At 37.3% G+C, this 15,401-nt stretch overlaps 1 protein-coding gene across 1 annotated transcript in view; it reads right to left on the bottom strand.

Moving 5' to 3' along the window:
* Nucleotides 1-15,401, bottom strand: part of LOC145734368 (uncharacterized) — a 173,172-nt gene that overhangs the window by 33,538 nt on the left and 124,233 nt on the right. Inside the window, exons 5-7 of the mRNA XM_081987648.1 lie at nt 6,251-6,450; nt 4,567-4,726; nt 4,389-4,489 (exon numbers count right to left, since the gene is read on the bottom strand). Of these exons, the coding sequence (XP_081843774.1) occupies nt 4,389-4,489; nt 4,567-4,726; nt 6,251-6,450 (461 nt within the window). The remainder of the gene's footprint in view (nt 1-4,388; nt 4,490-4,566; nt 4,727-6,250; nt 6,451-15,401) is intronic.

Raw genomic sequence — 15,401 nt, forward strand, 5'->3', positions numbered from 1 at the left:
TTTTTTTTGTGCAACTGACTGCTTCTTGGTAGAAGTCTCTGTAGGCTGAGGTTGGTTATTGCAAGACATTTTAGAGAAAGATTTTCAGAAAGTTCTCAGTATAATTTAAAGGTCTCTGACACTTTCAAACTGGTTCTAGAGGCCTCTGGCGATTTAAAACAGTTATGGGAAGGTTTAAGACACTTAGTAGAGGACTCTGCAAAGTGTTTTGAAAAAATGGCCCTTTGAACAAAATAAACAGAAGAGACCATATTGGACTGGAAAATTCTGTTCAGTGTTTCATCAGATTCGGTTGTAATATAATTCAGTTTGTACTCAGTTCTAGTGCAATTAACTGATAATAAACGAAACATCGTGTTTTGGAAAAATGGCCCTTCGAACAAAATAAACAGAAGAGACCATATTGGGCTAGAAAATTCTGTTCAGTGTTTCATCAGATTCGGATGTAATATAATTCAGTTTGTACTCAGTTCTAGTGCAATTAACTGATAATGAACGAAGCATCGTGTTTTGGAAAAATGGTCCTTCGAACAAAATATACAGAAGAGACCATATTGGGCTAGAAAATTCTGTTCAGTGTTTCATCAGATTCGGATGTAATATAATTCAGTTTGTACTCAGTTCTACTGCAATTAACTGATAATGAACGAAACGCCGTGTTTTGGAAAAATGGTCCTTCGAACCAAATATACAGAAGAGACCATATTGGACTAGAAAATTCTGTTCAGTGTTTCATCAGATTCGGTTGTAATATAATTCAGTTTGTACTCAGTTCTAGTGCAATTAACTGATAATGAACGAAGCATCGTGTTTTGGAAAAATGGTCCTTCGAACAAAATATACAGAAGAGACCATATTGGACTAGAAAATTATGTTCAGTGTTTCATCAGATTCGGTTGTAATATAATTCAGTTTGTACTCAATTCGAGTGCAATTAACTGATAATGAACGAAGCATCGTGTTTTGGAAAAATGGTCCTTCGAACAAAATATACAGAAGAGACCATATTGGACTAGAAAATTATGTTCAGTGTTTCATCAGATTCGGATGTAATATAATTCAGTTTGTATTCAGTTCTAGTGCAATTAACTGATAATGAACGAAGCATCGTGTTTTGGAAAAATGGTCCTTCGAACAAAATATACAGAAGAGACCATATTGGACTAGAAAATTCTGTTCAGTGTTTCATCAGATTCGGATGTAATATAATTCAGTTTGTATTCAGTTCTAGTGCAATTAACTGATAATGAACGAAGCATAGTGTTTTGGAAAAATGGTCCTTCGAACAAAATATACAGAAGAGACCATATTGGACTAGAAAATTCTGTTCAGTGTTTCATCAGATTCGGATGTAATATAATTCAGTTTGTATTCAGTTCTAGTGCAATTAACTGATAATGAACGAAGCATAGTGTTTTGGAAAAATGGTCCTTCGAACAAAATATACAGAAGAGACCATATTGGACTAGAAAATTCTGTTCAGTGATTCATCAGATTCGGATGTAATATAATTCAGTTTGTACTCAGTTCTAGTGCAATTAACTGCTCATGAACGAAGCATCGTGTTTTCGAAAAATGGTCCTTCGAACAAAATATACAGAAGAGACCATATTGGGCTAGAAAAATCTGTTCAGTGTTTCATCAGATTCGGTTGTAATGTAATTCAGTTTGTACTCAGTTCTAGTGCAATTAACTGCTCATGAACGAAGCATCGTGTTTTGGCAAAATGGTCCTTCGAACAAAATATACAGAAGAGACCATATTGGACTAGAAAATTATGTTCAGTGTTTCATCAGATTCGGATGTAATATAATTCAGTTTGTATTCAGTTCTAGTGCAATTAACTGATAATGAACGAAGCATCGTGTTTTGGAAAAATGGTCCTTCGAACAAAATATACAGAAGAGACCATATTGGACTAGAAAATTCTGTTCAGTGTTTCATCAGATTCGGATGTAATATAATTCAGTTTGTATTCAGTTCTAGTGCAATTAACTGATAATGAACGAAGCATAGTGTTTTGGAAAAATGGTCCTTCGAACAAAATATACAGAAGAGACCATATTGGACTAGAAAATTCTGTTCAGTGTTTCATCAGATTCGGATGTAATATAATTCAGTTTGTAGTTCTAGTGCAATTAACTGATAATGAACGAAGCATAGTGTTTTGGAAAAATGGTCCTTCGAACAAAATATACAGAAGAGACCATATTGGACTAGAAAATTCTGTTCAGTGATTCATCAGATTCGGATGTAATATAATTCAGTTTGTACTCAGTTCTAGTGCAATTAACTGCTCATGAACGAAGCATCGTGTTTTCGAAAAATGGTCCTTCGAACAAAATATACAGAAGAGACCATATTGGGCTAGAAAAATCTGTTCAGTGTTTCATCAGATTCGGTTGTAATGTAATTCAGTTTGTACTCAGTTCTAGTGCAATTAACTGCTCATGAACGAAGCATCGTGTTTTCGAAAAATGGTCCTTCGAACAAAATATACAGAAGAGACCATATTGGACTAGAAAATTATGTTCAGTGTTTCATCAGATTCGGTTGTAATATAATTCAGTTTGTACTCAATTCGAGTGCAATTAACTGATAATGAACGAAGCATCGTGTTTTGGAAAAATGGTCCTTCGAACAAAATATACAGAAGAGACCATATTGGACTAGAAAATTATGTTCAGTGTTTCATCAGATTCGGATGTAATATAATTCAGTTTGTATTCAGTTCTAGTGCAATTAACTGATAATGAACGAAGCATCGTGTTTTGGAAAAATGGTCCTTCGAACAAAATATACAGAAGAGACCATATTGGACTAGAAAATTCTGTTCAGTGTTTCATCAGATTCGGATGTAATATAATTCAGTTTGTATTCAGTTCTAGTGCAATTAACTGATAATGAACGAAGCATAGTGTTTTGGAAAAATGGTCCTTCGAACAAAATATACAGAAGAGACCATATTGGACTAGAAAATTCTGTTCAGTGTTTCATCAGATTCGGATGTAATATAATTCAGTTTGTATTCAGTTCTAGTGCAATTAACTGATAATGAACGAAGCATAGTGTTTTGGAAAAATGGTCCTTCGAACAAAATATACAGAAGAGACCATATTGGACTAGAAAATTCTGTTCAGTGATTCATCAGATTCGGATGTAATATAATTCAGTTTGTACTCAGTTCTAGTGCAATTAACTGCTCATGAACGAAGCATCGTGTTTTCGAAAAATGGTCCTTCGAACAAAATATACAGAAGAGACCATATTGGGCTAGAAAAATCTGTTCAGTGTTTCATCAGATTCGGTTGTAATGTAATTCAGTTTGTACTCAGTTCTAGTGCAATTAACTGCTCATGAACGAAGCATCGTGTTTTGGCAAAATGGTCCTTCGAACAAAATATACAGAAGAGACCATATTGGGCTAGAAAAATCTGTTCAGTGTTTCATCAGATTCGGTTGTAATGTAATTCAGTTTGTACTCAGTTCTAGTGCAATTAACTGATAATGAACGAAGCATCGTGTTTTGGCAAAATGGTCCTTCGAACAAAATATACAGAAGAGACCATATTGGACTAGAAAATTCTGTTCAGTGTTTCATCAGATTGGGTTGTAATATAATTCAGTTTGTACTCAGTTCTAGTGCAATTAACTGATAATGAACGAAGCATCGTGTTTTGGAAAAATGGTCCTTCGAACAAAATATACAGAAGAGGCCATATTGGACTAGAAAATTCTGTTCAGTGTTTCATCAGATTCGGTTGTAATATAATTCAGTTTGTACTCAGTTCTAGTGCAATTAACTGATAATGAACGAAGCATCGTGTTTTGGCAAAATGGTCCTTCGAACAAAATATACAGAAGAGACCATATTGGGCTAGAAAAATCTGTTCAGTGTTTCATCAGATTCGGTTGTAATGTAATTCAGTTTGTACTCAGTTCTAGTGCAATTAACTGATAATGAACGAAGCATCGTGTTTTGGCAAAATGGTCCTTCGAACAAAATATACAGAAGAGACCATATTGGGCTAGAAAAATCTGTTCAGTGTTTCATCAGATTCGGTTGTAATGTAATTCAGTTTGTACTCAGTTCTAGTGCAATTAACTGATAATGAACGAAGCATCGTGTTTTGGCAAAATGGTCCTTCGAACAAAATATACAGAAGAGACCATATTGGACTAGAAAATTCTGTTCAGTGTTTCATCAGATTGGGTTGTAATATAATTCAGTTTGTACTCAGTTCTAGTGCAATTAACTGATAATGAACGACGCATCGTGTTTTGGAAAAATGGTCCTTCGAACAAAATATACAGAAGAGACGATATTGGACTAGAAAAATGCAATGTTACAAATTCGCCTTTGTAATATTAACAAACAGGCTACTTACTTGTTCTTCCTGCAAAAAACAGTGCATTGCTTGGGTTACGTCAGTCGCATGAATTGAGTTGTGATACGGATTAGTGCTGTGATAACCCTCCTCTATAAGAGCTGAAACATACGATTACAACAGTTGGTGGCAATCTTTTGTACGGATTGAGCGGAATTGTTATGGTAATTTGACTTACTGAATAATTTCCAGACGCGCACGACATCCAACTGGAAATGCTCGAGTAAACCGTACCAGTGGAAAAGGTGTACGCAAAGTACGGGCAGTGATCGACCACCGGCTACGGTTTCCAAAGTGAAAGCGTTGAACGCCCACGCGCTACTACGGTCCAGAATTCGCTGTAACAAACATACATTCTTAACAGACAGTATGGCATATCTCTAGTTTAAAATGGGTAATTAGTTTTCTCAAAAAACACTCTCGGACACGTCAATTGTTATTGCCAAACAACAGATGGGGAAGTCCTATAGGAATATTACCGCTGTCCAAAAATTGGTCTTAATGTGGTGTTGGCGCAATGTGATTTCTGCCAGTTCTCTGAATGTCAAAGTAAAGAAATGGAGGAGTCATAGAACATTTGGACATTCAAGCAACGAAGTCGTCGTCCACAAGGACTTTGCGTGGTAAGTAGCGGAATGCGCAAAGCCCAGCAGCGAAACTAAAACAGGCGCCAGGGTAGAGTGCTCGTAGGAGTCAAAAAACCCCTTTACGGTGATGCTATCAACTCTACTGGAACAACTTTGTGGACCCTGCTCTATTTACCAAAATACTCCTGTCCTGTGACATGTAAGGGGGATAATGGCGGAGGTCGACAGCAAACTGACTGGTCTCTGCAGAAATAAGGGGAGGATAAACAAGGAGAAAGGGCAATCATGGAGAGAGTGGCAGCACCGACAGTGCTGTACGGGTGTCAGCTCTGGGGGGTTATGGCGAAGACAGTAGGGTCAAAAAGCACTTGAACACGGGGGAGAGAAAGTTTCTGCTGGCTTCCGTCCGGTGTTATCGGACGGTGGCCACGGAAACCCTCAAGGTTTCTCAGGGCGGCCGCCGTCGCTGCCAGATTCAGAGAGGAGTCGTTGAGAGAAAGGGAGAGAGCAACGGATTACGACCGGTCTTTTCCGGGATGGCCGACGTGGGCAGAAGCAGGAGCGCCGGAGGAAGGAGAAAGGGTCGTTTGGGTTGATGCAGGAGTGTACGAGGGATGGACGGGAGTGGGCGTCTGAAGTCAATAGGGAGAAAAGAAAAGTATTTGGAAAGATCAGGAAAACGACAGCTTAGGTGCAGAGATCCTGGGGATAGGGAAAGCCCTCAAAATGATGAAGTTAAAGGGGAGGGAACATACAGAATTCATACTGACCAGCCTTGCGGCCGTCGAAGCGCTTGGGAGACCCGCCAGTATTCACAGGTTGGTAGATCAGGATACCACGAAAGGGGTACAGGGTTTTGTTTAAGTGGAAATGAATGAGTGGGTGATGAGTGAGTGGAAAAACAGCTGAGACACCACCACCAAGGGGAGGGGGTGTACCAGTTGTGCAAGGAATTGGGGGTGGTTAGATTGCCGTTGTCATTTAGGAACCGCCAGCTTCAGACGGGCCACGGCAACCTGGCCGCCTACCTGAGAAGGATGGGTCTCAGGCGAGACGGTTTGTGCATATGTGGGAAGAGTGGAGGACTCGCGGCATGTAGGAGAGGAGTGTGAGGAGGAGAGAGACTATGCCTTGGTGCTCTCCCACTGGGACTCGCAGGGGCAGTGGCGTGTAGCTAGGTAGACACGGTAGAGACAGGCTCAAGCCCATACGGTATGTTAAAAAAGTAAGATGGCCCGATTAGAGAAAAAAAAAACACTATATAGTTGTAATTACCTGAACCAATCCGTGATGAATGTCATCAAGTATAGCGTGATCCTGCGTGAGGGAACGAGTGCAAAGCCGCTTGCGTCGGCGCTTGTGCATCGTCAGAAACTTGCCGGAACTTTGCGGTGTCGGAATAGTCCCCATCGCGTCCAGCAACACCCAATCCTCCTTGGAGAAGGTTCGCTGGAGGGGCGACACTTCGGCCGGCACTGAAACAGTACAAAAATATCCGTAAATATTGCAATTAGTGCACCAGTCATTGTTTTTGTTTAATCTCAAGGATAATAAGTAAAGTAACAGATCTTATCATCGGATATAGAATGGGCAACCAAAGGATTGGTTAGGAAAAAAAGGAACACCCAAGTTATCGAAAAGCTGAATACCGAGAATTGTACATAATGCCAGAACGTCAAATAAATTTGGCAATCAAATACCTGTGTCAACTGGGATCAGACAGAGAGACAGCCTAATTAACGTCATAACGAATTAAATCATTAATGAAGTAAAACAAACTGAATGGGAGATAAAGAATTGAAAATATCATGCTATGCTGATGATGCAGTGATCATCTTGGAAGACGAAGATAACCTACACAGACTTCTGTATAAATTCCAACAAATAGCAGGAACGTTCAATATGCAAATATCTATAAAGAAGACAAAATCACTCACAGTATCTAGAGAACCGAGATGATGTAAACTAGCGATTGATCAGAGTGTAGAACAAGTGATGTCTTTCAAATATCTAGAGGCAAACATAACAAGCAATAGGAACCTAAAGGATGAAGTGAGATCCCCAACAACAAAGGCATTATCTAGGATACCTGAAGGACACAACACAACAACTAAATGACCTTTAAGAACGGAAATGCGAACACTAACAGGACATACGTGATTTGACCGGAAGAAATATGTGAGATCCAAGATGTAGTGAGATGGGCAAGAAACCGAAGAAGAGAATGGAAAGACCACGTGAACAGAATTCCAGATGATCGGCTGGGAAAGATTGCGAAAGAGAAAAAACCTCCTGGACGACCATGAAAACTGATCTTCAGCATCCCAACTGCTCCTGGATTGATGATAACACAGGACAGAAGAGAATTGGTACGGATTGTTACGCCGATGATGCAGCAATTACTGTCTCTTTCAGTTCTAGCAAGTAAGCATCTCAACATAAACATCTCTATCAACCAAAAATTGGGAAAAACAGGAAGAGACAGAGTAAGATGGAGAAGGCAGTGGTACCCATGGAACCATGTAAGGGTTGGAGAGATAGTTGGTATTCTGTCTCCCAGGAAAAGATGCAGAAGCAACTTCAGAATATTAAAACAGATTGATGAGGTGGTTGATGATCCAAGAGGTCTCCAGAAGAGTGAGATCTGACCAGATAGCCAGAAAGGTGATAAAGAGAGATGTGACTGCAGAAGTATAAGATTATGGAAAAGACAGCATGTAAAAGAGTTTTGTGAGAAACAGAAATATATAAGTAAGGACTTTTATATGTCAATGGATAGCTAATGAAATGGGCTTCCCACCAATAGGCAACATTGGTTGATCGGTTAAACAGTTTGGCCGCTAGAGGGCTTCAAACTTGACCAAAGTTATTCATCCAACTTTCATGCACTGTTTCGTTTGAACCGAAACAACTGTCTTATTTGTTTGACAAGTTATAGACTTTTGTATGTCGATGGATAGCTAATGAAATGGGCCTTTCGCTAATATGCAACATTGGTTGATCGGTTAAACAGTTTGGCCGCTAGAGGGCTTCAAACTTGACGAAAGTTATTCATCCAACTTTCATACACTGTTTCGTTTGAACCTAAACAACTGTCTTATTTGACTGACAAGGTATATACTTTTATATGTCGATGGATAGCTAATGAAATGGGCTTTTCGCTAATATGCAACATTGGTTGATCGGTTAAATAGTTTGGCCGCCAGAGGGCTTCAAACTTGACCAAAGTTATTCCTCCAACTTTCATGCACTCTTTCGTTTGAACCTAAACAACTGTCCTATTTGACTGACTAGGTATAGGCTTTTATATGTCGATGGATAGCTAATGAAATGGGCTTTTCGCTAATATGCAACATTGGTTGATCGGTTAAATAGTTTCGCCGCTAGTGGGCTTCAATCATAGTTATTTAACTTTCATGCACTGTTTTGTTTGAACCTAAACAACTGTCTTATTTGACTTGATTTTGTGGGGTTAAGTCAAAAAATTATTATTTTTAGCTACAAACCAGTGGCGTACTAGGCAAACGTTTCAAAAATTGTGGTATTTGGGTAAAAACTCACGCCACTGGGATTTTGTGGGATTAAATCAGAAATTCACCATTTTAGCTATAAACCAGTGGCGTACTTGGCAAACGTTTCAAAAAACAGGAAAAATGTGAATTTTTTCACAAAAACTGTGTTTAATCTTTCCAAATTGTAAATAGCATACAGTGTTGTCAAGATGACTTGGTAGTTTCCAACCGTTTGATTTCTCAATTGACGGTGTTGCCAAATTTGTTAAAAATAAAACAGTTATTCGTTTGTTATATGGAGCTTTCTTTGCAGGAAGGTAGATAAGCTTGTCTGTTACGTTATATTATTTTTCGTACAAATGGCAACAATGCACAATTTTATGTTAAAATAAATAAAAGCCTTTTAATAACATTGTTAACGTATTGACAGACCAATCGTCGTCAATATTTGTTTTTCCGATAAACTTAGAATTTGTTCTTTTTTGTTGCGGTGTTGCCAAGTGGCTGTGCCTCGAAATATCTTGATGCCGATATTTTTGGAAAAAATACTATATAGGGTGGTTCAAAGAGCATTTTCAGGGCTACCAACTGACATATTGAACCACCCTGTAACTGTCAAAATAACCGAGCTGTGGACTGATGAAGGAAAACTGTCAAATTTAGACTAATTCAGGCCAAACTGTCCTTTTTGTTGAATAACTCATTTGTTTGACATTTTTTGGTAAAAATACCATACAGGGTGGTTAAAAGAGACTTTTCAGGGCTACCAACTGACATATTGAACCACCCTGTAACTGTCAAAATAACCGAGTTACGGACTGATGAAGGAAAACTGTCATTTTTGTTGAATAACTCATTTGTTTGACATTTTTGGTAAAAATACTATATAGGGTGCTCAAAAGAGCATTTTCAGAGCTACCAACTGACATATCGAATCACCCTATAACTGTCCAAATAACCGAATTATGGACTGTTGAACAAAAACTGTCAAATTCAGACTAATTCAGGCCACACTGTCTTTTTACTGAATAACTCATTTGTTTGACATTTTTGGTAAAAATACTATATAGGGTGGTTAAAAGAGACTTTTCAGGGATACCAACTGACATATTGAACTACCCTGTAACTGTCAAAATAACCGAGTTGTGGACTGATGAAGGAAAACTGTCATTTTTGTTGAATAACTCATTTGTTTGACATTTTTGGTAAAAATACTATACAGGGTGGTTAAAAGAGAATTTTCGGGGCTACCAACTGACATTTTGAATCACCGTGTAACTGTCAAAATAACCGAATTATGGACTGTTGAAAAAAACTGTCAAATTCAGACTATTTCAGACCAAACTGTCTTTTTCACTGAATAACTCATTTGTTTGACATTTTTGGTAAAAATACTATATAGGGTGGTTCAAAGAGCATTTTCAGGGCTACCAACTGACATATTGAACCACCCTGTAACTGTCAAAATAACCGAGTTGTGGACTGATGAAAGAAAACTGTCAAATTTAGACTAACTCAGGCCAAACTGTCCTTTTGGTTTAATAACTCATTTGTTTGACATTTTTGGTAAAAATACTATATAGGTTGGTCAAAAGAGCATTTTCAAGGCTACCAACTGACATATTGAACCACCCTGTAACTGTGAAAATAACCGAATTATGGTCTGATGAAAACAAACTGTCAAATTCAGACTAATTCAGGCCAAACTGTCCTTTTGGTTTAATAACTCATTTGTTTGACATTTTTGGTAAAAATACCATACAGGGTGGTTAAAAGAGAATTTTCGGGGCTACCAACTGACATTTTGAATCACCGTGTAACTGTCAAAATAACCGAATTATGGACTGTTGAAAAAAAACTGTCAAATTCAGACTATTTCAGACCAAACCGTCCTTTTTGTTGAATAACTCATTTGTTTGACGTTTTTGGTAAAAATACTATATAGGGTGCTCAAAAGAGAATTTTCAGGGCTTCCAACTGACATATTGAACCACCTTGTAACTGTCAAAGTAACCGAGTTGTGGACTGAAGAAAAACTGTCAAATTCAGACTAATTCAGGCCAAACCGTCCTTTTTGTTGAATAACTCATTTGTATGACATTTTTGGTAAAAATACTATATAGGGTGGTCAAAAGAGGGTTCTCAGGGCTACGAATTGACATATTGAACCACCCTGTAACTGTCAAAAGAACCGAGTTGTGGACATGAAGGAAAACTGTCAAATTCGGACTAATTCAGGCCGAACTGTCCTTTTTCTTGAATAACTCATTTGTATGACATTTTTGGTAAGAATACTATCTAGGGTGGTAAAAAGAACATTTTCAGGGCTACCAACTAACATATTGAACCACCCTGTAACTGTCAAAATAATCGAATTATGGACTGTTGAAAAAAAACTGTCAAATTCATTCTAATTCAGGCCAAACTGTCTTTTTCACTGAATAACTCATTTGTTTGACATTTTTGGTAAGAATACTATATAGGGTGTTTAAAAGAGAATTTTCGGGCCTACCAACTGACATATTGAACCACCCTGTAACTGTCAAAATAACCGAGTTGTGGACTGTTAAATGCAAACTGTCAAATTCAGACTAATTCAGACCAAACTGTCCTTTTTGTTGAATAACTCATTTGTTTGACATTTTTGGTAAGAATACTATATAGGGTGGTCAAAAGAGGGTTCTCAGGGCTACAAATTGACATTTTAAACACCGTGTAACTGTCAAAATAACCGAATTATGGACTGTTGAAAGAAAACTGTCAAATTTAGACTAATTCAGGCCAAACCGTCCTTTTTGTTGAATAACTCATTTGTTTGACATTTTTGGTATGAATACTACATAAGGTGGTCAAAAGAGCATTTTCAGTGCTACCAACTGACATATTAAATCACCCTATAACTGTCAAAATAACCGAGTTGTGGACTGTTGAAAGAAAACTGTCAAATTCAGGCCAAACTGTCTTTTTCACTGAATAACTCATTTGTTGGACATTTTTGATAAAAATACTATATAGGGTGGTCAATAGAGCATTTTCAGGGCTACCAACTGACATATTGAACCACCCTGTAACTGTCAAAATAACCGAGTTGTGGACTGATGATAGAAAACTGTCAAATTTAGACTAACTCAGGCCAAACTGTCCTTTTGGTTTAATAACTCATTTGTTTGAAATTTTTGGTAAAAATAATATATAGGGTGGTCAAAAGAGAATTTTCGGGGCTACCAACTGACATATTGAACCACCCTGTAACTGTCATAATAACTGAGTTGTGGACTGTTGAAGAACAAACTGTCAAATTCAAACTAGTTCAGGCCGAACTGTCTTTTTTCTTGAATAACTCATTTGTTTGACATTTTTGGTAAAAATACTATATAGGGTGGTCAAAAGAGAATTTTCAGTGCTACCAACTGACATATTGAACCACCCTGTAACTGTCAAAATAACCGAGTTGTGGACTGATGATGGAAAACTGTCAAATTCAGACTAATTTAGGCCAAACTGTCCTTTTGGTTTAATAACTCATATGTTTGACATTTTTGGTAAGAATACTATATAGGGTGGTTAAAAGAGACTTTTCAGGGCTACAAATTGACATTTGGATTCACCGTGTTACTGTCAAAATAACCGAATTATGGACTGTTGAACAAAAACTGTCAAATTCAGACTAATTCAGGCCACACTGTCTTTTTTACTGAATAACTCATTTGTTTGACATTTTTGGTAAAGATACTATATAGGGTGGTCAACAGAGGATTTTCATGGCTACCAACTGACATATTGAACCACCCTGTAACTGTCAAAATAACCGAGTTGTGGACTGATGAAGGAAAACTGTCAAATTCAGACTAACTCAGACCAAACTGTCATTTTTGTTGAATAACTCATTTGTTTGACATTTTTGGTAAGAATACTATATAGGGTGGTCAAAAGAGGGTTCTCAGGGCTACGAATTGACATATTGAACCACCCTGTAACTGTCAAAAGAACCGAGTTGTGGACATGAAGGAAAACTGTCAAATTCGGACTAATTCAGGCCGAACTGTCCTTTTTCTTGAATAACTCATTTGTATGACATTTTTGGTAAAAATACTATATAGGGTGGTCAATAGAGCATTTTCAGGGCTACCAACTGACATATTAAATCACCCTGTAACTGTCAAAAAAACCGAATTATGGACTGTTGAAAGAAAACTGTCAAATTCAGACTAATTCAAACCAAACTGTCATTTTGGTTTAATAACTCATTTGTTTGACATTTTTGGTAAAAATACCATACAAGGTGGTTAAAAGAGAATTTTCGGGGCTACCAACTGACATTTTGAATCACCGTGTAACTGTCAAAAGAACCGAGTTGTGGACATGAAGGAAAACTGTCAAATTCGGACTAACTCAGGCCAAACTGTCATTTTTGTTGAATAACTCATTTGTTTGACATTTTTGGTAAGAATACTATATAGGGTGGTCAAAAGAGGGTTCTCAGGGCTACGAATTGACATATTGAACCACCCTGTAACTGTCAAAAGAACCGAGTTGTGGACATGAAGGAAAACTGTCAAATTTAGACTAATTCAGCCCGAACTGTCCTTTTGGTTTAATAACTCATTTGTATGACATTTTTGGTAAAAATACTATATAGGGTGGTCAAAAGAACATTTTCAGGGCTACCAACTGACATATTGAACAACCCTGTAACTGTCAAAATAATCGAATTATGGACTGTTGAAAAAAAAACTGTCAAATTCAGGCCAAACTGTCTTTTTTACTGAATAACTCATTTGTTTGACATTTTTGGTAAGAATACTATATAGGGTGGTCAAAAGAGCATTTTCAGGGCTTCCAACTGACATATTGAACCACCTTGTAACTGTCAAAATAACCGAGTTGTGGACTGTAGAAAGAAAACTGTCAAATTCAGACTAATTCAGGCCAAACTGTAATTTTTGTTGAATAACTCATTTGTTTGACATTTTTGGTAAAAATACTATATAGGATGGTCAAAAGAGCATTTTCAGAGCTACCAACTGACATATTCAACCACCCTGTAACTGTCAAAGTAACCGAGTTAACTCTTGGCATTATGAATGGCAAAACATGCAGTATAACTGTGCAAAAATATTAATTTAGATAACTAATTATCATTCTGGTGACACAATCGGACCACGGTTATCTCAAACATCTATGAGTTACACAACAAACATTAACATCACTGATTTGGGTTAAGGCCGATCAAAATGCTTGACTTTTCCACAAATATTTACTGAAATTTCAGTAGAAAACTGTTAATAACAATAATAACTAATGAACAGTTAAAAATCACACACAAAAACCAAAGATTTCCCATTTTTCTACTAGATTAGACAGTTAATGGAACGTGAATAGTTCCTCGTAACAATCACGTTGGTGCAGGTCAGGGAACGGTTTTATTGATTGTCAAAACAAACGAACGCCTTCGCTTTTTTTTCGGTTTACGATACTATAAACATGTTCAATTTCAGTATAGTGGGAAAGGCCATTTCATTAGCTATCCATCGACATATAAAAATTCATATCTTGTCACTCAAATAAGACAGTTGTTTAGGTTCAAACGAAACAGTGCATGAAAACTGGATGGTTAACATTGGTCAAGTTTGAATCCCCCTATTGGGCAAACTGTTTAACCAATCAACCAATGTTGCATATGGGTGGAAAGCCCATTTCATTAGCAATCCATCGACATATAAAAATTCATATCTTGTCACTCAAATAAGACAGTTGTTTAGGTTCAAACGAAACAGTGCATGAAAACTGGATGGTTAACATTGGTCAAGTTTGAAGCCCCCTACTGGGCAAACTGTTTAACCAATCAACCAATGTTGCATATTGGTGGAAAGCCCATTTCATTAGCTATCCATCGACATATAAAAATTCATTCCTTGTCACTCAAATAAGACAGTTGTTTAGGTTCAAACGAAACAGTGCATGAATGTTGGATGGTTAACATTGGTCAAGTTTGAAGCCCCCTATTGGGCAAACTGTTTAACCAATCAACCAATGTTGCATATTGGTGGCAAGCCCATTTAATTAGCTATCCATCGACATATAAAAATTCATATCTTGTCACTCAAATAAGACAGTTGTTTAGGTTCAAACGAAACAGTGCATGAAAACTGGATGGTTAACATTGGTCAAGTTTGAATCCCCCTATTGGGCAAACTGTTTAACCAATCAACCAATGTTGCATATGGGTGGAAAGCCCATTTCATTAGCAATCCATCGACATATAAAAATTCATATCTTGTCACTCAAATAAGACAGTTGTTTAGGTTCAAACGAAACAGTGCATGAAAACTGGATGGTTAACATTGGTCAAGTTTGAATCCCCCTATTGGGCAAACTGTTTAACCAATCAACCAATGTTGCATATGGGTGGAAAGCCCATTTCATTAGCAATCCATCGACATATAAAAATTCATATCTTGTCACTCAAATAAGACAGTTGTTTAGGTTCAAACGAAACAGTGCATGAAAACTGGATGGTTAACATTGGTCAAGTTTGAAGCCCCCTACTGGGCAAACTGTTTAACCAATCAACCAATGTTGCATATTGGTGGCAAGCCCATTTAATTAGCTATCCATCGACATATAAAAATTCATTCCTTGTCACTCAAATTAGACAGTTGTTTAGGTTCAAACGAAACAGTGCATGAATGTTGGATGGTTAACATTGGTCAAGTTTGAAGCCCCCTATTGGGCAAACTGTTTAACCAATCAACCAATGTTGCATATTGGTGGAAAGCCCATTTAATTAGCTATCCATCGACATATAAAAATTCATATCTTGTCACTCAAATAAGACAGTTGTTTAGGTTCAAACGGAACAGTGCATGAAAACTGCATGGTTAACATTGGTCAAGTTTGAAGCCCCCTATTGG

This window comes from Ips typographus, linkage group LG10, assembly GCF_016097725.1.
Source record: "Ips typographus isolate SLU linkage group LG10, UJ_Ityp_2.0, whole genome shotgun sequence".
In the NCBI taxonomy this organism is placed as follows: Eukaryota; Metazoa; Arthropoda; class Insecta; order Coleoptera; family Curculionidae; genus Ips; species Ips typographus.